Source organism: Apis laboriosa, unplaced genomic scaffold (genome assembly GCF_014066325.1).
Source record: "Apis laboriosa isolate Shangri-la unplaced genomic scaffold, ASM1406632v1 scaffold16_cov148, whole genome shotgun sequence".
Lineage (NCBI taxonomy): Eukaryota > Metazoa > Arthropoda > Insecta > Hymenoptera > Apidae > Apis > Apis laboriosa.
The window spans coordinates 85,634-112,148 of record NW_025222129.1 but is presented as its reverse complement, the minus strand read 5'-3'; the positions used below and the strand labels follow the sequence as shown (position 1 = coordinate 112,148).

Here is a 26,515-nt window from a genome sequence, read left to right as displayed (position 1 = left end):
AGTAAGAGAGAGAGAGAGAGAGAGAGAGAGAGAGAGAGAGAGAGAGAGAGAGAGAGCATACGTACGCATATGAGAGAAAGAAAAAAGATGTAAAGAAAAGAAGAATATATGAGAAATTATAACGATTCACAAATAATGATATAAGGAGAAAAAGATAGAAGAATGAGAAAGATTTGGCAAAATTCGATAGTTTGATTTTCTATAATACGTGAACGCGATCGTTGATCGAAACAAAAGTTGGAAAAGTGTGTATAGCAAAGATCGATCGAGAGTTTAATTAATCGTTGTCAAATTATAAGATGGAGCGCAAAATATGTATGCGATCGATATAGTTTGAAAAACAAACGTATTGTCAATCATACGTACATTTTGCAACAATGATTGAAATTATTATCTCGGGTATTTTGTGAAATTATATAGTTTTGGGTTTGGGGCAAATGAAAGACTGAAAAAAATTGTTTGACGACTTCATTCAATTTTTTTATGCGGTATATACCGAAATATCGTATTTTATTTATCTCAATTATGAAACAACGTAGAATATAATCCATCAAGATTCGTTACATTGCGCAATCGCAATCGCCAATGTATTTAACGCTAATAGATCGCGTTATATTGTTATATATGTTTCGTGTATAAATAAAAACAAAATTTACTAATTATTACTTTTTCGTATTGTTTCAAAATGGGATAAATAATTCGTTCGATTTCTTAATTTTTTTTATGAAAAGATCAGGAAAGGATTTAAAAAAAAAAAGTAACAGCACGCTTGCAATTTCATTCAACCGATATACAAGTACACATATACACACAAACACATACGCGCACGCACCACACACGCACACACGCACACACGTACTCACACATACACACACGTATATTTAATCGATCGAAAAACACGGTATTTTCCTTTTTGTTTTTTCGTAAGCCGCGATCGAATTTGATCGATGATCGATTCCCTAAATATATATGTAGAATTTGCGATGCAGAATCAAAGTGCCTTATCACGATTTCTTCGTACCGTGAGAGCAACACGTGGTATATTGCACTCGCATACTTGGACAGAGAGACGAGAGGAATCAACGTTTTCCTCAATTTCCGTTCGATTCGTTTATCGTCCTATAATGCGATATCATCTTATTATGTATAATGTATGCATTTAAACGCGTGTTTTTTGCAATTATATTTCGGATCTGTAACAGATAACCGATCGGGTTCACGTTTTTTTCCAATCGTTTCATAATAAAGTAGTTGCATATCGATATGGATAGATGTAAAATGAAGAAATGAGAAACGTGAGAAAGACGAGAAAAAAGAAGGGAAAAGGATCGATAGATAGATAGATAGAATAGGGGAGAATAGAAGGAAATGAAAGGAAAAAAGAAAAAAACGAGAAGCAATAGCGACAAAAACACAACAGCACAATTGACAATTGCAATAAAAAAATTAGGAAAGAATACAACGACGAATGTTTTGCATGTAAGCAATGAAATGTAAGCAAAGATGAGAGAAGAGAAAAGAAATTGAAAACTTTACCGCCTATCGATTTCGTTACTCTTACTACTCGATCGCGGTCTGTCGTTTTAAATTTTTCTCGTACCATATATTATAAATAGAGAAAAATGGTGGAAAATTATAAAAAGAGGATCACGTTGATTAAAATTACCACACGATTACGATGTTCTCATTCATGTCCACGTTTTTGAAAAGTTAATCGATCGCTAAACGATCGTTGTAACGATCGTCCGTTGTTTCCTTTTCAATCAAAAATCGAATCAAATCGAATCACCGAACGTCCATGTATACGATATTCGTATCGTCGCTTAATCGCGCTTCGATCGCGTTTAACAGCGGTTCGATCGGAAGAAACCCGTCCAAATGCAATACCTATTTATTACTCGTGATTAACCAGCCTCGTCTATCCCCCGCCCCTCCCTCTATCTTTTTTCGATTTAATATCTTTATCTTTAATTCGATTTCATTCGTTTAATCCTTCGTCATCGTCTTTAGGATCGATTGATCGACATATGTAAAGTATTTACATACTCATTTGCGCAAAATCTATCTACCATCGCATCGATAACGAACAAAAGGACAGAGAAAACGGCTACGCTATTCTTCGAATTTGCCGCGTCAAATACGTACTTTTTCGTACTTACTCGTTAATTTTTTTTTTATATCATTCATTTATACTCTTATTTATTTGCAAATTATTGCAAAAATTCCATCTCTCTCTCTCTCTCTCTCTCTCTCTCTCTCTCTCTTCTCCTCTCCTCTTCTCTTCTCACCCTCTCTCTCTTTCTTTCTCTTTGTACATTTGTCCATCTGTCCGTCCGATCGCTTGTGTCTATTTGCACATTTGCCTATATACTTGCATGTCTTTCCAAATCTTTCTCTGTTTCCCTTTTAGTGATAAATAATAAACCAATATTAGATTACAATTCTAAACCGATAATTTCGCGTATAATAATAATGATCCGGTTTTGAATATCTATGTTATATACATATATATAACTGGGATAGCGATCGAGAATGAAAAAACGGAGAAGCGTGCAAATCTCGTTCGTGCGATCGCGAATCGTTTCGTGACAGGCATATACATAACATACTTAAATACTTTGTCTCGAATTAAGATCTCTGCTTCTATTATCTTGTACATAAATCTCGAAACATTCGCGATCAGCTTCCTTTGTAATTAATATTGTATTAAATATAAGTGAACGTATTAGCTATAATTATTCCTACGGTGAACGTGAATGCTTTAGCTAACGTTTGAAGCGTGTGTTAATCGATTTACGCGCATTATTATTGTTAACGATATACAATTGTATTTACTTTTATAAAATAATGTCGAATATTGTAATTAAAATTCTATACCAAAAATACCATTCTGTATCCACGAGAGACAAATAAATAAAACAGATGAAAACAAATCGCGTTTAAAGAATCTATCTTGTATCCTAACGTTCGAACGTTTTTCGCGCAATACATTTTCTATTTATTTATTATTATTATTATTATTAATATTATTATTATTATGGAAATCATTTTTAAATACGGAAAATATAAAAATTATAAAAATTTTATGTTATGAAAATTATGATTCTTCTTTAATCATTACTTCTTTCGCATAATTAATAATTTTATTGTTGTTATTCGAACGAATCAATCTAATCGTTTATCATTCGATTATGGAATGTAGAAGATTTGAGAGAAATTTTCTATATTAATTATTAATAAACAAAAAAATTTCGTGTTAAAAAAAAATTCGACACGAGAAGATTTTTAATTCTAAATGCGAATCTAAAGATGCACAAATATTATTATTAATAAAAAAACTTGTAAATTAATTAATTTTTAATGTCGAGTTTTCGAAGTGCTAAAAAATATCAAGAACGCAAAATCAAAGCTACCAATATCTCCATCCTTATCTTGCAATGTTGTCTTTTTGTTTCTAACGTCACGAATACCTCCTTACACATTCTGCTTTATAAATAGTGAAATAAAGGTTTCAACATCCAAACGCGAGATGGCGTTAATCCGAGAAATTTTTTTTCGAATCTTGTTTAACGTACGAGAAATATGTATATAAATACGGAAATACGGAAGTAAGTAAATAAATAATATAATAGAACGAATGTTCCAAAATGAAATAAATATTATAAATGTTGTAAAAATACATTTAAAAGCTAGGAAAGCTAGAGAATTTGTTTGGAAAAAAGGCAAAAAAAAAAGATTTATTTTTCAGAATTATTCCTAGAAATCACGTAAAATTCTGAAAATATTACGCATATTTAATGTTTTATTCGTTTTTTTATTTATTTAAGTAACAAATATTTATTTATAAAACAAACAATTTTTAAAATGTCTTAAAATTTCTTATTCTCTATTCTCCATTGAAATTTTTGTTTTGATTACAAATTTACGTTTCTTTGTTGTTTTCATTTCTTTTATTTTTAAATTCTTTCTTAATTTAAAATCTTACTCTTTTTTATCAAATTAATTCAAGTTTAAAAAAGTTTTTTCCTATTTTTATAACACGAAATGTTTATTCGTGAAAAATGAAATCGATTATGAAACTTTATAATTAATATTATATAAATGGCAATTGATCGGAAAAACTCGTCGAAGAATATTGTCGATTCTTTCACATTTTTCTTATTTTTTCTTTTTGTCTGAAACAAAAAAGAAAAACGACATAATATTTTACATTTAGAAGACTCTAAAAAAGTATCTGTATATTATTTTCTTTATAAATTAAATTTATTCGAATATATTACCAATCGCTTCTATTATCTTCAATTATAAACAGAATATGAAATCTGTCTATCTATTTCTATATATATATTTATATGAAATCATGAAATCTGTCCTTGTGATTAAAGGAAAATTGTTTTTTGGAAAAGGGATCTTTTGCCCGAATTCTTTTTCTCCGTATCTTTATTACATTTCGAGTTTCTTTTAAACCTATATTATAGAAATTATAGTATTAAACAATCCACAAATTTCAATCTTTATACAATAATAAAATACATTGTGTCTAATTTTCAAAATATTCTAATCATAACTAAGATAATAGAAAAAATATTCTTACAAATACTGTTCACTAAATATATATGCATATCTATCTTAAACTTCAATTAATAAATATAAATCCATTTAATCTATCTTTATGTATCTTTATCTTCTATGTATCTTTAGAAACGACCTGTAACAGAAAAAAAAACAGGTTAATTAATTTAAAGATTCATTTTTATCACATATTTACTTACTAAAAATATTTTAAATTATTCGGTGATAAGAGATTACAATATTGTATGATAATGTTGTATAAATATGATACGATCGAACAGAAGAAGAAATTGCTCTCACTTTCACGAGAAAACTTTCCATGAGATAACTAAAAATTTCATTAAATAAATACATAAATATATAAAATAATCAGTAATTGCAAATTATATTATCGATTCTTTTAAGCTTATACCACAATACAATTTCAATACAAAATCTCCCACTTACATGGACATCTTGCGATATTTATTACTATAATTCTTATTAATAAAATATCAATAATTTCTTTAATTTTTCATGATATTTTGAAGATAAAATCTAAATACATATAAATCTAATAACATATAATAAGTATTTATATCTCGTAACGTAAAAATGTAGAATATTTTTTTCCTTTTCAATTGTAAACATATATATAAAGGGATATATATATATATGTAATATTATAGAATTTGAGAAGCAACTATGATATACTATATACTAGATTTATCATTTTTATCGATAAAGAAAAAAATGCAAATTTTCGCATTATTAATCGTTTGCAAATATTAAACGAAAACGAAGTTAAAGTATCTATCTTAAGATCTTTTCCTTAATAAATACGTGTTTTTTTCTCTTCTATCCTTTTATTATCATCTATACTCGAACAATCGTAAAACGTTCAAAAAAGCGCTAATATAGCCTTTTAATAATCATGCATAACGATTCCCTTCTTCTTTACTTTACGAATGTAAGTTGTATTTGGTATGACGGAAATGGTATTTATGTTACAAACTTTTCGGGGATCTTTTGAGGGATCGATGCGCAGCAACGATGACGAAGTTTGGCGTAATTCCATCGTATCTATCGCTTCGGACTTCGTTTTGTTTTTTAAATCTTTCACGATAGAATGCATATGCCATCTATGGGGAGAAGGGAAAAAAAAAATAAAGAGAAGACAAATGAAAATAGAATAATCGGACGATAAATCATCCCTAATAAAGTGATTTAATATCAGAAATAAAGTGATTAATCAGAGAATAAAGACCTGGGAAAATGTTGGTAAACAGTTTTCGACGATGTTTCGAACAAATTCGTAAAAATACTCGGCTCTTTTTCACTCAATATTTTACTGGATAAAGGATTCATAGAAGATTCTATATCGATACTTTCTCTCAAAACTACAAGAAATTTATCGGCAAATCGATCTTTTATAAAAAACGGATGTTCCAAGAGCATGAAAGATTTTGATCTTAAGTCGGGATCCATACGAAGGCATTGAGCCAAAAAATCGATGGCGACTATATCCCATTTGGGAAATAATTTACGAATCGAGAAAACACCGGACTGAGGTGGTCCTATGAGCTCATCCGCGCTCGCATGCCGCAATATTTGACCAGGTCTGCTACGATCTATTAAACTTTGATGCTTCATACATAGTCCTCCTAAAACGATACACATTCTTTTAAGCGTTCCACGTTTCTTCTTCACGCAGATGATGTTTTTTTTTTTTTTTTTTCATTCTTTCTTTCTTTTTTGCGCGTAATAATTAACATGATAAAGATAAAAAGATAAGTTAAAAAAAATTACCAAGTATTTTGGTTATTCGATAGAGCTGATCTACGTCGCTATTACCAGGAAACAAAGGATTCCCGACCATCATTTCCGCGTACAAACAGCCTACCGCCCAAATGTCTATCGGTCTGCCGTATCGAGGATCACCGACTAACAATTCCGGGGCACGATACCATCTTGTCGCCACGTAATCCGTGCAAGATTCATTGGGACTATTTACAAAACGTGCAAATCCAAAATCGCAAAGCTTCACCACACCGTTCGGAGATATAAGGATATTTTCTGGCTTGATATCACGATGCATTATCTATCGATAAAATGAAAAAAATAACGATCGATCGGAATCCAAGATCGATCTTTTTTCCAAACGTTCTCTTAAATCGAAAGACTTAAGCGACAATTACGCTCAGATATATTCGTATATTTTTTCTTTTTTTTTTTTCTTTTGCACATTTTTCGATTATACTTACGTTACTATTATGACAAAAGTCCAATCCACGAAGGATTTGATAGATATATCGCTTGGATATTTCCAAACCTAGACCGTTTTTTCCGACATTTTCCAATTCGTTCAGTAAAGTATGATCCAAATATTCGAATACGAGATAAAATCGTTTCTTTCGACGAAACACTTCGATCATATTTACCAGATTATCGTGGCGTAATTTCTGTAAACATGCTCCTTATTCTCATAAGAGGACAACTAATGTGAGGAAATGGAAGGAAGGAGAAGAGAGAGAGAGAGAGAGAGAGAGAGAGAGAGAGAAAGGGAATATATATGACATACTTTCAACATTCGGATTTCTCGAAATGCCATTATTCGCACTTCGTAATCTTCCTCGGTTTCGAGAAATCTCTTAATGGCTACAAATTGCCCGCTCTCGCGATGCTTACATTTCATCACTATGCCATAACTTCCCTCTCCTACGATTTCTATCATCTCGTATTTATCCATCCTGTCTCACGCTTAAAAATTCGTCTTCTCTAATTTTATTTCGATTTTCTCTTTCTTTTTTATAATTTTTTTCCACGGTGGAACATAGCCGTTTTCTATCAAATTTCAAAGATTTAGAATTTATTCTACATATTTTTTTGCGATATGTATGTATTTACTCACATCATATGGATCGTTACTTACCATACGATTTACCGTATGTTCCTTCGATATATTTCGATATCGACTTCGATAGCAAATAGTATCTTCAATCTGAAAAACAAGGATAGGTTAATCGATCATGATTCGTACATATGTGCGAACGATAATGTTAAATATAGCGAAATAAATAAAAAAAAAATAAAATGATAAAACAAAGATCAAGGAAGAATATTTATATATATATATATATAAAATAAATTCCGCAAAATTTATTTTAATTGTCGACTATCTACACGGAAGATTGAAAAGTAATTATATGTATTTAATACCTACGTGATACAACGATAAAATTTTGATCAAGTTATCGAGTTCACGATTTCGAATTCTATTGATTCGAATTCTATTGAAAATTAAATCTATTTCACGACATAGTTATACCATAAATCGTAGATAGGGTTGAAAATATTAAAATTCATCGTTTAAGATTCAAAATTTAGATAAATAATAATGCGATGATCGACGTTAAACATTGATGAAAATTTCATCTACAAAGAAAAAAAATGTGTGATAAATATATCTTGATCGTTTAATATTAAGAAACGAAGAAATTGAAATTTTAATTCGAGGATAAATTTTCTATTTACCTAATTTCCATTAATTTCTGTTGAAAAAGCGGTATATTTATAAGAAGGAGAAATTTTGACCGTGTTGATCGTCAACAGGAAGGGCTTGTTTCGCTGGGCTTGAAACTGGAAGCGAGAATCTTTGCCATAAGTAAAGATGTTGAAGGCAAAGTCCGAGCAATACTCGTACTCGTACTCGGTGGCAAGCTGTTCGATAGATAGCAAGCACTGAAATAGCTGCACCACATGGCGGGGGTCTCTTTAACGCTGATGTTAGATTCATGTGTATGCGTTTTTACGTATACGCGGATCGTGGAACATTGTCGATGTTCAGACTAGAGACAGACCCTTCGCGAACGAACGCAGTTGTCGACTCCGGAAATACATTTTCTGTGAAATCGTACATTTAACATCGATACTTACCGCGCGGCGACACGTATCGTTGTTGATTTATTGTCAACGCCGACCAATTTTTAATTTCCATCCGGATAAAATTCATTCTGTTCGAGACGAAAGAAGAAGCGTAAGGACAGAGCGACCCGATCGGAACCAATACCGCTCCATCATCATCGCCATCGTTATCGGTATCTCCATCATCCTCCATCATTCACAAAAAAAATGCATAAAAGGATAGTCAAAGTTCGCATATAACAAGATAAATATTTTTTCAATGAATTGAAAAGGAATGATTTGAAAATCTTGCAAGATATTCTTCAAGAGATATAATCGTGAAACTAATCGTGAGAATAATAAAGAAAAGAAGAAGAAGAAAAAATAATATAAAATAATCTAGGAATCTGATATCATTTTCACGAAAAATATTTCACCTTGAGATTTCCAAACGTTCCAACGTTCAACGAATAACTTTTTGTTACGACAACGCGTATAAAAGCGCGCATAAAGGTGAATTCGAAAAAAAAAAGAAAAAAAAAACACGTAAAATTAAATGAACCTATCACGTAAAACAATTATACATGGCGTGATGTTACATATTTCATGAAAATATCGAAACGCAGAAGACAGTCCGAAGTGAAGTTTCGAATGGAAACGTTGCCAATTCGACGTTGCATTATTGTAATGTGCATCCATACGAATACATTGTCTGAAAAAACATGTTACTTGTTGACATGTTACTCGGCAGCAGGCAAAAAAGCGTATCGTAGAACGAAAAGCAAGAATCCATGCAAATCCTGCAATGATCTAATGATCAAATGATCATCGTGTATCTCAGTGCCTTAGGTCTTAAATTAATCTTGAGAAACAACTGGCGGTTGCTGGGTGAATTCGTATTTTTAAACGAAATAGTTAGTCAGTTAGTCGATAAGTGCATCGAGAACGTTTCTCGTTTCATTTCAGTGATTCGTAAATATACTCGATGTGTAAAAATGAGCGATAGTAATATCATTTCCCAAATATATCCAACAAACAATTATCACATTTTCTGCATGGAAAAGATGAGGATTAAATTTGAAAAACACGTGGGAGGACGGTAAATTTCTGATTATGGCCGCTTGCCATCCAACACCGGCGATTCAACATTTGCAACCACAGGAATCGTCTCAGTTCGGCCTTGGATCTATGAACGCTCTCGGTAGCCAAGGTCGGAAACCTCTTCACCAACCACATTATCCGCCCCATTTGCTCAATTGGGTCTATCTAGCAATCGCCGATCAAAATTCTGCTCAACCGCGAGATCAGGTTCTCAAATCTCTCTCTCTCTCTCTCTCTCTCTCTCTCTCTCTCTCTCTCTCTCTCTCTCTAAAAATATTTGTTTTTCGATTAAAAAATTTGTACGATTTTTCTTTTATTATCAATATAAAAACAAGATAAAATAACGTTTTAACGACAATTAATCGAACGATTATCGATTTATAATATATTTTAGAACAAACTTGTTCCGACAATCTGGAGCGGTTTTTCAACAACGACGTCACAAACTCATTCTCATCGTGATACACTCGATCCTTCTTGCGCTATAAGTGGCAATTTTGCGGACAATATCAACGAACTTGCAGATCGTTTCAGAGAATTGGGTCTATTAGATAGAAAACCAACGAAAAGGCCACCACCTAATTATCTCTGTCATCTGTGTTTCAAGAAAGGTCATTATATCAAAGATTGTCCGCAGGTGTGCTTTTCAAAATCTTCTTTTCATTGTCGATAAAGTTTAAAGTAGAAAATTACCGAGGATATTACCTTTGCATAGACGTGCATTATTTTTAGACCGATCCGAATAACAACGTTCGTGAATATCTCGTGAAATGTGTCATCCAGTATTTCGAGTCTTTCTTGTATACGCGCCTAAAACGCTATGCTATTGCTATTATTACTACTATTGAATTATTGTTAATTTGGAACGTTAGAAAAAAAGAGAAAGTGGATACAGTATCCAAAAGCCAATAAAAACTTAAAAATATAAAAATAAGATCAATAATAATAATAAATGTTATAACGATCGATTCCAGGCAAGACCAAAGGGTGAGGGTTTAACACCGTATCAAGGAAAAAAACGATGCTTCGGAGAATACAAATGTCCCAAATGCAAACGCAAATGGATGTCGGGTAATAGCTGGGCCAATATGGGCCAGGAATGTATTAAATGTCATATAAACGTCTATCCTCATAAACAAGTGAGTAAAAATTTACATTTATCAAAAGTTTATTCTCGTTAAAATATACTTTCGACAAACGTTATTCGAGTTAAAAAACTTTACCAAAAGAGAGAACAAAATATATATATATATTATATATGTATATTATATATATTATAAATATATATATATATATTATTTCTTCAACTCTAACAAATTCAGAAATGCAAAACTATCAAAATACATAAATACCTTTGATTGCTAATAATCTGTTATTGCATCAAATTCGTATTAGAATTGTTTGTCCCAATCTGGCAACGTAAGTAATCACAAATTTACCGCATTTTCATTGCACGCCAACATGATTGCGTAATTACGTAATCTCGTTACATTTTATTACGTGTTTTCAGAGACCATTAGAGAAACCAGACGGATTGGATGTGTCCGACCAAAGTAAGGTCCATCCGCAACATCTCTGTCAAAAATGTAAAACTCTTGGTTACTATTGTCGAAGAGATCAATAATGCGATATACTATATAATATTCCACGACTGATTAACTTTAACAAACAGAAATATAAATTCAACGTACGTATTCGTCCTTCTTTTAAATTCGTACATGACCAATGATGAATCTTCATACCGATCGATGAATCTTTCCTGAAAATTTACTACATTTTTTACATTACTACAACATAACTTATCGATATCCGTTCGAATCTCACATAGTATGGTATTAATCTATTTTTTTATATAATTATTCACAACAGATAAACCATACGTGTATATATATATATATGTATATATATAATATATATATATATATATAAAATATATATATATTATATAAAAGTAAATACGACATTCTATCCAAGCTTTCGTTTCATTTATTATAACGATTATTATGCGTAAAATCGATCGTTCGTGAATAAAGAAGATCACGGAACAGAAAACTCTCTCGTAAAAAATATTCTAAAACAATCATGTTTCCGTAAAGATCATTGTAACGATTGTTATCAGCGTGTAATCAAAATGTAATATATATATATATATATATAATATATCCATACGTGACTACTTACTATAAAACTATGCGAGCGATCGTATAATTCGTCGAAGAAAGAATAGAAAATTTTTCGTTCAACGACTATTCGTTCTTATTAATATACGTTGGATTTCAGATTGTCCATTTCTAAATTTGTCCTGACTGGAACGCGCCGCGCCGCGCCGCGCCTTCTTTCGATGTTTTTGATTCCGTCTCATAGAGTCGAAATATTATATGCGTACACATCTATAAGTCTATAAAATAAAAAATACGGAGACCGTGTATGTTTTCTATATTTAAAAATTCAAGCAGCACAGCTGCTTTTAATATTATTTAACGCGTTTTTCTTTGATACAACATTGTCTACATGTTAAAATGTCAAATGTTTTAACGATTCCAACTTTCGATTACAAATCTTGCAGAAATTTGTATTATTGAAATTGAGATAAACTGTACATAATACAGCATAATTATTTATGATAAAATTGCGAAAAATCACAGGTATGTTACAAGATGTTCCAACATGCTTCTTCTCTTGAGCTTATGCATTTCAAACTTTACATATTTGTATGTATATACATACTTACATAAAAGATAAAGAAACGGAAAAGAAAATATTAATAAAAAAAGATTAAAACGATCGATCTGTTCTATCTTGCAAACTGCACATATTATTATTGTATAATTGCAAGAATTATCGATTTACCACTCGTTCGCCTAGGAACAATTTGATAATTATATTAACGATATCGTAATTCGTGTTGTCGTATCTCAATACATCGTAGGTAAGTATATATCGATATTAATAAAAATCAATAGAAATAATTAAATTTTTATAAAAATACTTAACTTACCTAACGATGATGATACAATGATACTCGTAAGGACGAGAACGATGATGATAACTATAATAAAGATAATCGATATTCCACGAAATACGATACCGAATCATAGATATTATAATCATTTATGTATATATACGTATATAATGTGTTAATAATAATATCAAATGAATTATCATACATTATTATTAATACATATCATAATTTCAAATATACAAGAAGCCAAAGGTTCACCTACTGTAACACGTAGTAAATTCTTTTTCGCTAAAACTTCACCCAAAAATTTCTTTGTCGCAAAAACAATGATAGAATATTCATAACGAATGTACAATGGTCAAGGATTAGTCACGACGAATAGACGATCAGCCGCAGGATCTTCGGTAAAATATGCCGCTGAATTAAACATCGTCGTCGCTGCGGAATCTACAGTCATTGTCTGTAAAAGATGAAAATACTCGATTATTCTTTTACTTATTATTCTATTATTTGTCTTATTATATCTATTTATTAAATATAACTATAAATATGTATATACAATTATAGTAAGAATATTCGTATACTTTATGCAAATTCAACTGTAATAAATTGTGTCATCAAAATTATAAATAATTCTGTTTTGATACAAAATATTGTGAACATGATGAAATAATGGAATAATATATAGAGCAATTTCTTTATTAGTATTATTAATATCGTTTCACTGAAGGGATAACAAAATCAATCCGAAAATTAAAATTTCAGTATTATTTTCATTTTTTAAAAATAAAAACTTCATAATGATTATAAAAAATAAAAAAATAAAAAAATATATCAATGATAAAATATTAAACTATAAAACTCAAATTTTAACTCAAATTTTATTTTATTATTATATTATAAAAAATATTTTTAATTGAAATTGAAATATAAAATATATAAAAAAATAGATAAAAATTTGAGAATCGATTTCATACATTTAAGATTTTTCATCGAAAAATAAATTGCTCCGTATATATTAACAATAAATTTTTATTAAAATTAAAAATTTTTATTAAAATTAAATTTTTCAAAATTTATTTTTAAATTTCCTTGTAAAAAAAAACGTAATGTTTGAATACTTTTATGATAATATATAATATTATAGTAATGAAATACTCTGATGACTTTATAATATAAAAATGATAATGATTTATTCTTATTGATTTTCAATTTCTACAAGAACACAATTAAATGTTTTTTTTGTCTTAAATCTTTGAATGAATATAAATAAAACGAAACATCGTTAATTATTGATTAATTAAAATTCACTATTTTTATAATTTTTGTTTAATTTTTTATTTGTTTAAATAGAATTACAAAAGAAGAGAGAGAGAGAGAGATAGATAGAGATAGATAGATAGATAGATAGATAGATAGATAGATAGATAGATAGATAGATAGATAGATAGATAGATAGATAGATAGATAGAGAGAGAGAGAGAGAGAGAGAGAGAGAGAGAGAGACAGAGACAGATAGATAGGAAGACGGAGAAAAAATAACGCACTGTCATTGATTTTTTCTCCAGAAAAACCAGAAGAATAAATTAAATTCATTTTTGTAAAATGCGAGATATTGATTTCTACCTGATATGCATCCGAGTGAGAAGAAGAATTTAATATTCCAGTACGTTCCATTCCTTGTATATCCGATAAATATTGTTCGGATCGTAACAAGGTTTGTTGACATTGCCTCTGTTCTTCGTATAGTTTCATTTTTGTAACTTGCTTCGATTCATCTCCATTAATAATAATCGATTTTGACGATCGATCAGATCTTTCCTCGTTCGATAGTTTCGTTGGTATTGTCGATGGTGATAGCTCCGATATTACTGGCATTTCCTCTTGACATTGTTCTTTAAATTCAGTGATCACCGATGAAGATCGATGAAGATCAATGTTACAATGAGAAATATCGATAGATTCTTGCGCGGTTGACACTCCCGCGATCGTACTCGATATATTCGGGACTTGTTGATCGACCAAAGTAATCACCTGTTGCGATTCTTTACTCTCATCGAACGATGAAACGATATCGGCAGAAGTCGAAATTACCGAAATCGATCTTGTGTTTGGATTTATAACCGAATATTCCGTAGTAGGTAGGAAGGATTGCGAATGTGGATAAGATTCGTTTCGATTCCGGCAATTTTCCCCGGTATCGTTAATAATCGAATTATCGATCGATGTAGATTTTGGCTGAGATAAGGCTAAGGATCCCGAGAAACAGGGCTGTCGTTGCTCTATCAAACTGATCACTTGCGAATTTTGTTGCGATTGTATCGATTGAGGCGAGCATGGTAATGGAACAACAACCGGTGGTTCTGGAAATAATTCCGCTTTCAGATTGGGTAAAAATGCATCTATCGTTCTCCAAGTCGGGGCCCATAAATTTGATGTCGGAGCTAACACGTTGGCAGAAGACATAACCAATAACATGTTTTTCAATGATTCCGGTATGGCTTCGAAGAGAAGCTCGCTATTATCCGCGTGCATATAAGCACGTAGTAAGCTTAATACTGTTAGCCAGAGTGGTAAAAATCCAGGTAGAGTCAGCAATGGATTCAAATGATGAAGAAATACCTTGGATAATAACATGGCTGCCCTGACCCTTGTCTCTTCCACACCGATAGGATCGTTGGAGGCTATCGGACCGAGTAATTGAGCCAACAGAGGGAACAAAACTTGTTCCAAACATTGAGACCACTCGATCGCCGATAATTGTGCCAAATCGTGAGCAAGCAGAGTACTTTGAAGGTACGTTATGGCTGCTGTGCGTACCTGTCTACGAGTATCGCAACACAATCTTGCAATTCCTTGTAACAAAGGTCTCCACACCTGTAGCCATAAAGAAACATTTTCCGTAGCATTACCCTCTTCGGCCCACCATCGAAATACTTGAGCGATTCTAGTATGAAGCGTATGCATTAAATCTAACAATTGTATGGGACTTTGTTGATAAGTGGCAGCGATACCAACTTCCTCCTGAATATTAAGCATTTTATTCCTTTTTCCTGTACATTGAAGAACTGCTTCGGCAAATGTTCTCACGCAACGTATACATAATTCGAAGTTAAATGGAGTTACATGAGCCACGTCTCTGACTAGGAATGTCAAACTTTCGCAGCATTTAACGAGGGCAGCGGGATCGTGAGGTTGTAAATCACGATCTAATACAATCGTGTCAGCGGCAACAGGCAACGGTGCTTCTGTCCCTGTTGGAGATACGAGTACCCATTCTGGTATAGGACTGATCGGTCTAGGATCCAACATCGATGTTCTAGAATTGGTCGCTTCGTCCAATACGGTGTTGGATTGTTTCGGCATTAGTGCTCCAGCACCTGCACACTCCAACAAACTGAATACTACTTTCCAATCTTCCGTGCTATGAATATTAGCCGCGCCCGTTTTAAGCAGCTCGAACAAACCGTAAGCGATCTGCCTCGCGAGCGGTGTGCTTGTAGCGGAAGGAAGATGAGTTAAAGGTAACAAAGGCGGCAAAACGGTACACGCGTATTCTTCTCCCCGTAACAATCTAATAGCTAATCTCAACATTCCAACGGCAACTCGTTCCAAAAGGTATGGATGATTTTCACGCGCGGCAATTGTCAATAATCCGTCTAGATGACCCTGTACTATCGGCCAAATACATGTTACTCTATCACGATTTTGAATAGTTACTTCCAACAAAAGTTCCAACAGAAACACCGATACATCTTCATCGTGAGAGTTTGGATATACCAAAGCACCGACAAAAGATCGAAGTGATTCAACTTGCAAGAACTTACTTTCCTCGATGATTTGTTTGAGATAACAATTACCAATAAATTCCGTAGCTCTCTTTCTTGCGGTTGTTTCCGCTGGATGAGACATCCGTGAAGTATCCAAAGCTATATAAGAATATAAACTGGATAATATTCCCTGATCTACCGGAGCTGGTTTCGGTGTAGTTGGTTCTCGAAGTAACGATATCCTTCCGGATGAATCGATAAAATCTTCTCCTTCGGTCAAACTTTTCGGCAATAATCTTGCCTTGTATAACGATTGCAAACAATCGATGATATTTTTCCACGAGCCTCTTATCGCATCTCCATGTATATGAGTAATTTTGAAGAGAGTACGCGCAGCTAACTGACACTTGTTACTTCCGCCAAGCTGTAAAACCACTTGATCGGATTCACCACCGGTCGCAAGACCCGTGAATTTACACAAGCTTACTATAAGAGTATCCAAATCGCTGCTCATCCCATAATGAGCGCTGATAGAAGCGCAACTATAAAGAAAAAACGCGACTTCATTCTTTCTAACATATCACTATTATTTCTTATCAATTATCATTTCAAAATATTCAATTCGAACGTGAATATAAATATGAATATAACGAACCGATGGAAAGCTTCGGCGACTCGACGTTGCAACGATCTATCGGGCGCTTTATCGTATGCCCTGCAAAGCGCGCTTATAATAGGACCCCATGCCCGTTCAGCTAACTCCTTATCCACAAATTCACCAGAATTTCCAATCCTTAGATACAAACTTTCAGGTCCAATACCTCTACGTAACAATACCTTCCATAAATAATTATCTTTCACCAAACCGGTTTGTTCGGCAGGCATCACAATTTCTTCACCCCTGATAAAAAAGAAATTACACGTATCTGGTCATAAGTATAAATTATAAGATTAAAAATCGAGATAATTATGATCGAAAAGAAAATTTTACTTAATAGAGGCATAGATTTCATCGAGCATTCCTTGATCAAAATCAGTACCGCCATTCACTTTTTTCAAATTTCTTTTAAATTCATCAGCCGTCATCGGATTATTTTGTCTTTTCACATTGTAATTATGCTGATCAACATTTAACATAATTACAGCATATGCTAAAGTAAATGCAGCATCTGCCGATGCAAACGGCCTTCCATTACTGTCCTGGAAAACAAACAAATACGCGATCTTTTTTTACATTTTATATAATTTTTTATATTATTATTATTATTATTATTATTATTATTGTAATATTTATATATTATATTATTATTTATATTTATATTTATATTTATATTTATATTTATACGCACACACATACATGCACGCACGCACGCACGCACGCACGCACGCACACACACACACACACACATATATATACGTATCAAATGGAAAACCAAACTCACGTGCCAATGTTCGGCAAATTTTTCGAGCAACAAAGAAATAAGTGGCGCTTCGCCAGGAAGTCTGAAAGATTCTAAGTAAAGTCGTAAAGCTTGATCGATTCGCATATCCTTCAAATCAAAACTATGAACGAAACAATTTAAAACATTTTTATTTTCTTTTTTACTAATGTATTCCCCGATAGCTTTTTTATCAAGGCCAGGATTTTCCTTCAAAAATTTAGCTATTTTCTCTGGATCGGGATTTCCCGGACTTCCACCCAAAAGATTATGTTCCGTAAGTTTAGCAATTCCTTCTCGTGGATTTTCATTGAATTTTTCTGTACCAAGCATCAACCACTACGTATAAAAAGAATATATATTTCTATGATTTTTCAACAAGAAAAATAGAAAAAAAACGAAAAGGAAAGAAATTGTAAAAATAAAAAAAAAGAATAAAAAAATATGCAAGAAAAACAAAAAGAAAAACATAGACGAAAAAAAAAAATGTATCTTAATTAAATACAAACCCGTTTATTTGCTTTTATACTAAGCAATTCCTCTCGTGTTGGAAGATTTGGTGATGCATCATGTCGAGATGGTTTACATAATTCTTTGTAGCCTTTACATCTGATTTCCATTCCAGAAATCAACGTGAATATAGCATCCAAAGAAACGAATTGCATATTTTGCATATTACCCATTAATGCGGAAGCATTCTAATAACGAAATGTAAATCGAATACAATTTTTAACAAGTAAGATAATATATTAATATATTATATAAGCGTTATATACAAGCGTTTTTTTTTTTTTTTTTTTTTTNTTTTTTTTTTTTTTTTTTTTTATTATTATTATTATCATGAAATCAAGATATACCTTTGACAATAGTTTCATTAATTCTTCGTATAAATTAGAAGAATACAAGCCGCAATCATAGTTCAAATATAATTCTGCTGGTAAACCGGGTATTCTCCATAATCGTACAATAGCTTCTAAAATTAAAAAAAAAGATTAAACTTTATTGCGTTACTTTAATTAAATGATATTTCATAAATAGAGCTAATAATAGTCATATAATATCCGTACCGAGAGCTAGTTCACGCTGATCATATGATATCCTATTCGAATCAGAACTTACTATTTCCATTAATTTGTTTATATGATGCTCCATTTGGAATTTCAAATGCTGCCTTTGCGATTCAAATAGCAAGAACGATACTTGCAAATCCGCTGCAAGAATCGACAATCGATCTGTGCCAAGAAGCTATTAAATATAGTTATAATTATTATAATTATTCATACAATTATAATTATTCATTTTCTTATGTTTTTATTCCCAAATAAACTTAACAAAAATAAAGATAAAAGACTTAACAAAAATAAAGATATCGCATCATTACCAAAATAAGGTTTCTACAAAGATCATCTTTCACAAGTGCCAGTAATGACGGAAAATTGGAAAGATAGTCAGCCGCAATTTCTAAAGCTACTTGCAATAAATTGAGCCCAAGATGTGTCATAACTTCGTTATTTTGTTTATCGAGAGGACTACACAAAGATACGAGAAATCTAAATAATTCACGGACACACAAAGCACCATAAGGTGCTAATTGTTGATGTGGCATAAAACGAACTCCTTGGGCATTTATATATTCTTCAATTTGTTCAGATTCTTTGGTTTTAGATGTTTTGTATGCATTATTTATATTTTCATCGACTGACGTTAAGTCTTCGACACTTCCTGCCAAAGATTTTATCGAATCTGTATTTTTTTTATCATTTATCAATTTCTTCATATCCTCTATAAAATCAACAGAATGATAATTAAAATTATAATTTAAATTATAATTAAAACAAATATAATTACCTTGGTTTCCTTCTTTTAATAAATTTACCGATTTAGTTTCATTGTGTTTATCTATTTCTATATTGTCTATATTTTTGTCTTCTTTCGATAAAATTTCTTTTTCGTCAATTACATTTCTTTTCTCCTCTATTTCACTACAACTTTGCTTATTACATTCTTTCGAATCTTTTATGTCTTCCTTCTCTTTTTTCAAATCAAATATATCTTCCTGCTTAATAGTTTCGTTTACATCATTTAAATCTTTTTTGTTATGATTTTTGTTATCATTCTTTTCTTCCTCTGTTTTTTCGATGCTACCTTGATCTAAAGAACCTTGCATATCAACAATATTTCCTGTCGAACTAACAGGCGTCGTCAAACAACTCGACTTAACTTTATCAGTTGGACTTGGAAGTGGATCTTCAATATCTCCTATATTATCTACATTCTGTTTTGCCTTTTGTTTACTATGATTTTTATTTCTTCTGTTCTTACTTCGATTACTTTCCATACTATTTGTTCTCATTTTCTAGAAGCATATAATATATCAAATAAAAAAATATTACATTCGATCGATATATTTAGTAAATCTTACTTTCATATTTAATAAAACTCTAGTATCGTCAACAAATTGAGGTAATCGTGTGAAAAGATGTTGTACCATATCTCTTAAGCAATGCTCTGCTGTTCTTCTTAATAATTCTATCAATCAAAAGAATATTGTTGAAATTGAAAAATAATTTGAAATAAAATATTCAAAATTTTCTTACCACTGAGTCGTGTTTCAAAACATATTCTAAAACAACTGAGCATAATTTCACAAATACTTTCGTTTGAAAGATAATCACCAGCTGGTGCTAACATAAGAGCTCTTAAAACTTGAAGAATTCTCATTAAAACAACTCCATCTCCAGATGCATCGGTCCCAACAAATCTTGCATGCGTAACAGCATCGGCAATAGCTTCTACGCACTGGGCTACCGCTGGATGATCTGAATCTATATTAAAAATTATTTATTATTTTAATATATATATTTTTAAATATATTGATGATATATAACGAATAAAATAATGGATATGTACCTATAAGACCATAAGATATCATTTTATTAACAGCAGACAATGCAAGACTTGTAACAGGTCCAGTTGTTTCTTCTGATCGTATAATCTCTAAAAATGGAGCCAAAAAAACACCTGGATCTAAACAAGATAAATCTTTTGCTTCATTCAGCACCTCTTTTAAACTGAATAATCCTTTTATAAGAGTATCTTGATCGTCATCCTTGAAAATGGCATCAAAATATGCAGATTATACAATAAAAAATCTGAATTAAAATAATCATTTTCTAATTATAATAATATTCATTTTTCATATCACTACTATTCTAATATCTAATATAATCTGTTTTATAGTAACCATATTATAAATCTAGATAACAATAATAATAATAATAATAATAATAATTATATATATATATATATATATGATAAATCTAATTCATAATTAAATTTATAAATAAATAATTATAATTGTGAGAAAATATAAGTATTTTCTTTTTTTTTATATATATAAAAAGAATATTCTAACCTGATGAGAGTGAGAAGACCATCGAGCACCTCGTCTCATAGCCGTTACCAGGAGGCAGACCTCACTCTCAACAACGTATAAACCACCTCCAGGATAGGCCATTTTCACAATTCTACCCATCTTTTTTAGAACACTTGTCATTTACACCATTTTTTTTCTTCCGACGAAACCTTAGAAAATATTCAATAATTCGTAACGTCAAGTGTCAAGGGAACACTTTCAACACGATAGTCGTTGAATTGTCACTTTAAAAGAAACGTTCAAAACCGATAATAATAATGTGCCATCTAGCGTGTAAAAATTAGAAATTATTTACACGTATTGCATTTATATAAATATAAATAATATCAATTTTCATACAAACATATTTCATACAAAAATCGTATATTTTCCATTAATTTTGATATCATCTTCAATTTTAAAATATGGAATTCTAAACTTAGTATATTCTAAAAAATTAGTATCATTTTTATTTAGAAATTTCATTGAAGAATTTATCACTAATAAAATTTCAATAGGAAAAAAAAAAATCAGAAAGAATATAAATTATTCCAATTTACAATTCAATTATCACTTAAAATTTATTATAGATAACGCATAAACATTTTTCATGGAAACAGTACACTTTGCTATTGAGATAAGCTTATATTTTTCCAATTATCATTCACTATATGCATGGCAAGTTAAAATATAAAAAATTTTAAATAATTGTGAGTATATTATTTGTTATTTGTAAAAATATAATATGTGAAATAATAATAATAATAATAATAATAATAATAATAATAATAATAATAATAATATATAAATATAAATTATATATTATTTAATATATAATTTATACATTAAATTCTTTAAATAATATTAATTTTTACCATATGTGAATTAAGAAAATATGTAATATGTTAAATTTTTGTTAATTTCATTTCTGAATAAAAGAATATGTAATTAACAAATATAACAGGTAGAACTGAAAATTATAGAATTTATACTCAAATACTCTCTTAATTAAAAATCGATTATTTTAGCGACAATATTTTGTTTAAGTAATAACCTAGAAAAAAAAACTTCAGCTTTAAAATCTTTTCTTTGCATATATTTTTTTTTTTTAATTAAAGATTTAAAAATAAATCAATATGCATAGAATATCTTTAGATTTTATGAACGATATGTCGAAAATAATTCTTAAAAGTAGTCTGGCTTACGTAGTCGATAAGAAAAATTATGTGACAGCTGTTAAAGGTCCGAACGACTGTTAATGATTTTTAATTGTTGAGAAAATGTTGAATTTGTAATAATTATTTTAAATGAAAATCGAAATATAGGATAATTCGTTATTCTTTCATATTAACGATTTTATGAATTTATTACAATAGATTTTTATTTTCAGCACAGAGGAAAACGCGATGCCTACAACAAAAGAGGAAGTTAACCAACTTATTGCATCTCATAGCATTGTGATATTTTCTAAAACAAGTTGTCCATTTTGCAAAATGGCTAAACAAGTATTAATCAAATAATTTCTTTATCTTCATTTCAATTAGCATAATATGATTTATTTCAGGTATTTCATAATTTGCAAAAAGAATATACTGCTATCGAACTGAATGAAAGGAATGATGGAGATGAAATTCAAAGTATATTAGGAGAAATGACTGGAGCTAGAACAGTACCTAGGGTATTTGTAAATGGAGTATGTTTAGGAGGTGGAACAGACGTGAAGAAACTTTACGAAACAGGAGAATTACAAAAAATGTTTTAACATTACTTCTGTTGCTTATATTCTTATTACTCTTACTGTTTATATCATAATTTTATATATTCATTATTATATTGTTAATTTTATTAAATAAATAAAAACAAATAACAAAGAATATAAGAATATTATATTATACTTTAATCTTTGCATTTCCATAATAATGATTATAAATCACTGTTAATCTTAGTTAAGTTAAAACAAATTTCTTATTAAAATCATTTTTAATTTTGATTTAAATAAGTATATGCACTTACACATACTTGTAATGGAGAGTGTATATGTGTGTATAAAATGTGACAAAAGTTCTTATATTACGAAACTATTTCGTTCTTTGTCACCACGTGTCTATGGTCAAGTATATATTTATATGAATCAATTTATCTAAAAATATCTGAACGAGTAGTGAAACGTATATCATTAAGGGCATCGAAAAACATATGAAAATGGATTTTTCTCAATATCGAAAAATTCTAATTTATATTTTGACTTTTTTGGCTTATGCGTGGTCAGGTTATGGAGCTGGTTTATTATCGAATTTAAAAGATGCTGTATTAGCAGCAGAAACGATATTTCAAGATTTATTCCAAAATGCGATTACTGTTGCTAGAAAAATCAGAGATATCCATGAAGTATTTGATGCAGCAATAGAAGAAAATTGTATCTTTCAATGTCCAGGAGGTATATATATTTAACCTATTACTTATCGTTCATTACTTATCGTTAATTTCAAATCTTTATTCTATCTTTATTTCACTCCAAAATACTGATGATTTGTCAAAATTTATAGCGATAATAACATTATAATATAATATAATTTACGTATTTTATTTTACGTTTACTTTTTACTTTGTTTTTATTTATTTCAACATATTATGTAATTTATATAATTATAAATAATATCAGAAATTTGTTTTGCAAGATATATTCACGATTATATATTAAAAATTATCTAATATTTATTATACAAACTATCTAGTATTTATATTTTCAATGTAGTTAAATCTAATTGGTTGTTGCTTAATAAATTTATAATATGAAGATATATGCATATATTGTTTATGACAATTTCAGGTATGACACCGAAACCAGATTGGAATCATAAACCGCAAAGTAATGGATGTGGTTCTCTAGGAATCGAAGTAGGCAAATTTTCGAAAATAGAGACACAACATCATAATGTGTTATCATAATAAATAACAAGAAAGAAATTAATCAACTTAATAATTTTAGATAAACCAAGAATATCTACCGCTTACAGAAATGACGAAATGTTGTGATGCGCATGACATTTGTTACGATTCTTGTAATTCGGATAAGGAAAAATGTGATTTGGAATTTAAGAGATGTCTATATAAATATTGCGATGGATATCAATCGTCTGCAATAATAAATACATGCAAAGCTGCAGCAAAAATGCTTTTCACTGGTACAACTGCTTTGGGATGTAAGAGTTATATAGATGCACAAAAAGAAGCTTGCTATTGTGGAGAGAAATGGAATAAGAATAAGAAACCGAAAAAGGCTGCTCAAGCAGGTGGAGAATTGTGAAAAAATGGCGTAATGTGCCAATTAAATGAAACGTATTATACGTTTCGTTTATGAATCTTTAGTAAAATAATTATTATGATTTTGTATTTATTTTTATATTATATATGTGACAAATATTAATTTATCGAAAATTGTACGATACGAATATTTTACACATTCAATAATATATAAGATTATATTATTTAATTATATATAATATTAATATTATATAATATTTATATAATATTTATATTATATTATTTAATTAATAAATATAAGTTTATATCCTATGATCATTCATTTCTCTCTTAACCTTTTCTATTTCTTCTTGGAGAGAATAAGCAAATTCGAAAAATTGATTCATAGAAAATTCAAATTTTTATTTACTCGTTTGTCTTGGAAAAACAAGGGAAGGTATGTTTTTCATTGACAATGTCACTTCAATTTCAAAGTTTTTGAGAAAAGTTTTTGCAAAAAATTGTCAAGTAATGCGGCGTACAACAAGAATTTGCTAAACGATTGCGACAGAGTTTCGAGGAGGATGGGAAATACCGGATCCGTACAATCATCGAAATCGCGAAAAGAACGAAAGCGAGAAAGTGGTGACAGGTAAGATAATTTTTGATTTACCCCAATGTCCTGTTCCCGATAAAATTAACGATAACATACTAATAAAATTAAATATAAAAGATAGTACATAAAAACGTACTTGCATCTTTTACCTTTGGGTAGCGTAGATGATCGTCCCGGAAAGAATAAAAGAATTGTAAATGGTTCCGAATCCCGAACCAATGGAAAAGAGAAAATAAAATGTCGTGCAACTAATCCTTTTATCATCTTTTTTCTACGATTACGAAGTAAAAAACCTAAGGAACACGTAACTGTAATTGCACGAGCAGCAGGAAAATTATGGACTCAAATGAGTCCGGAACAAAGAAAGAAATATATAGATTTGGCAAATGCTGAGAAAAAAAGACGACAAGAACGTAAAAGAAAACGAAAGTCAAGGTAATCTGTGTTTAAAACAAATACATATACATTTGTTGTTTTTAAATTTGTCTAATAATAATTTAAAATTAATATAATTTGTTTAGAAGAAAATAGAAAACTGATTGATGAAAAATCACAGGGTAAAAACTGAAAGAAATTAAACAAGTGCAAAATTGTTCTTGCTATGCGTGTATCAAGCCACGCTCTACAAGTTTTTAAAAGTCTTTTATTCGTATAAAATATTCTCTCGAAGCCTTTATTTTTGATTCGTTTTTATTTGTTAGTAATTTTTTTTTTTTGTTAACTCTATGTACAATAAATATTGATGTATTTTTACACTATCAATGACCTTTTTTATCGTTCAAGAATTATGCTAAAAACTAGGCAAATTTCCTTGCCTCTCGCACTTATAGTCTCATCTGAAAAAATTAAATTCATAACATACTATAAATATATTATTTGTTCGCGACCATTCCCCGAAGCGTCGTGGACAAGAGGGAAATTACAATTGAACGTACACCACGAACGAGCACCATTTTACATTTCCCATAAAGAGGTCGAAGGAATCAACGTCTCATTTCCTTTTATAATTCGATACAAAAAATAATTTCAGCGTAATTCTTTCGACGCTCCGTGGAAGAATTTTACGCAATTATTTTTTTCGAAATTAATATGTGCCCTCCCGCTCAATAATAGAAAATAAAAATATTACATACAATAGAGAATAAAGAATGGATATACGTGTCTATGTGTATGCGCGCACATTTATACACGCGTATGTGTGTGTTGTCCTGCATATCTGTGCATGTAAATAAAGAGCATATAATAGACTCATTGCCAGTAAAATCTTATTTATATCGATGTGACATGTAGTGATGGTGATGATAATGGTGACTATCGTGATAATGACGATGTTTACATCGACAACAACGGCAAAATTATAATTATAATAACAATAATAACAATAATAATAATAATAATAATAATAAAATAATAATAATAATAATAATAATAAAATAATAATAATAAAATAATAATAAAATAATAATAATAAAATAATAATAATAATAATAATAATAATAATAATAATAATAATAA

General features: G+C 30.2%; 6 protein-coding genes across 10 annotated transcripts; 4 read left to right on the top strand and 2 right to left on the bottom strand.

Annotated features, from left to right (window-relative positions):
- Positions 1 to 4,280: 4,280 nt before the first annotated feature.
- LOC122711350 (Golgi-specific brefeldin A-resistance guanine nucleotide exchange factor 1) lies at positions 4,281 to 21,417 on the bottom strand. Of its 4 annotated transcripts, none has more exons than XM_043930063.1 (17): positions 21,142 to 21,417; positions 20,637 to 20,835; positions 20,324 to 20,551; positions 20,149 to 20,255; positions 19,108 to 20,082; positions 18,794 to 18,971; positions 18,584 to 18,699; positions 18,236 to 18,424; positions 17,730 to 18,065; positions 17,279 to 17,487; positions 16,943 to 17,188; positions 14,144 to 16,829; positions 11,247 to 12,977; positions 10,908 to 11,130; positions 7,484 to 7,552; positions 4,595 to 4,708; positions 4,281 to 4,467 (listed from the first exon to the last, which is right to left on the bottom strand). In XM_043930063.1, the coding sequence occupies exons 1-13, from the start codon at positions 21,280 to 21,282 to the stop codon at positions 12,876 to 12,878; spliced, it is 5,712 nt and encodes a 1,903-aa protein (XP_043785998.1). In that variant the 5' UTR covers positions 21,283 to 21,417; the 3' UTR covers positions 4,281 to 4,467; positions 4,595 to 4,708; positions 7,484 to 7,552; positions 10,908 to 11,130; positions 11,247 to 12,875. The 4 variants fall into 4 exon arrangements, with proteins under 4 accessions (XP_043785998.1, XP_043786000.1, XP_043786001.1 ...); XM_043930065.1 differs by having other exon boundaries at positions 10,908 to 12,977; positions 19,108 to 19,508; positions 19,575 to 20,082; positions 21,142 to 21,416; XM_043930066.1 differs by having other exon boundaries at positions 10,908 to 12,977; positions 19,108 to 19,508; positions 19,575 to 20,082; positions 20,637 to 20,878; positions 21,142 to 21,268.
- Positions 5,800 to 7,300, bottom strand: LOC122711227 (cyclin-dependent kinase-like 4). The gene is made up of 3 exons (XM_043929795.1): positions 7,133 to 7,300; positions 6,361 to 6,652; positions 5,800 to 6,215 (listed from the first exon to the last, which is right to left on the bottom strand). Exons 1-3 carry the CDS (start codon positions 7,298 to 7,300, stop codon positions 5,800 to 5,802), a joined length of 876 nt encoding a protein of 291 aa, XP_043785730.1.
- On the top strand, positions 8,419 to 11,206 carry LOC122711351 (zinc finger CCHC domain-containing protein 24-like). Its single transcript, XM_043930067.1, has 4 exons — positions 8,419 to 9,762; positions 9,950 to 10,192; positions 10,530 to 10,694; positions 11,066 to 11,206. Exons 1-4 carry the CDS (start codon positions 9,568 to 9,570, stop codon positions 11,177 to 11,179), a joined length of 717 nt encoding a protein of 238 aa, XP_043786002.1. The 5' UTR covers positions 8,419 to 9,567; the 3' UTR covers positions 11,180 to 11,206.
- Positions 21,418 to 21,717: 300 nt separating the features above from the next.
- Positions 21,718 to 23,007, top strand: LOC122711164 (glutaredoxin-C4-like). 2 transcript variants are annotated; one of them, XM_043929655.1, is made up of 3 exons: positions 21,718 to 21,851; positions 22,532 to 22,646; positions 22,706 to 23,007. In XM_043929655.1, exons 2-3 carry the CDS (start codon positions 22,548 to 22,550, stop codon positions 22,901 to 22,903), a joined length of 297 nt encoding a protein of 98 aa, XP_043785590.1. In that variant the 5' UTR covers positions 21,718 to 21,851; positions 22,532 to 22,547; the 3' UTR covers positions 22,904 to 23,007. The 2 variants fall into 2 exon arrangements, with proteins under 2 accessions (XP_043785590.1, XP_043785589.1); XM_043929654.1 differs by lacking the exon at positions 21,718 to 21,851 and adding an exon at positions 22,407 to 22,432.
- A 201-nt stretch (positions 23,008 to 23,208) lies between these two features.
- LOC122711211 (group XIIA secretory phospholipase A2) lies at positions 23,209 to 24,576 on the top strand. Its single transcript, XM_043929764.1, has 3 exons — positions 23,209 to 23,578; positions 23,972 to 24,039; positions 24,131 to 24,576. The coding sequence occupies exons 1-3, from the start codon at positions 23,338 to 23,340 to the stop codon at positions 24,446 to 24,448; spliced, it is 627 nt and encodes a 208-aa protein (XP_043785699.1). The 5' UTR covers positions 23,209 to 23,337; the 3' UTR covers positions 24,449 to 24,576.
- Positions 24,577 to 24,653: 77 nt separating this feature from the next.
- LOC122711212 (high mobility group protein homolog TDP-1-like) lies at positions 24,654 to 26,247 on the top strand. Its single transcript, XM_043929765.1, has 3 exons — positions 24,654 to 25,036; positions 25,160 to 25,435; positions 25,522 to 26,247. The coding sequence occupies exons 1-3, from the start codon at positions 24,969 to 24,971 to the stop codon at positions 25,529 to 25,531; spliced, it is 354 nt and encodes a 117-aa protein (XP_043785700.1). The 5' UTR covers positions 24,654 to 24,968; the 3' UTR covers positions 25,532 to 26,247.
- Positions 26,248 to 26,515: the final 268 nt, after the last annotated feature.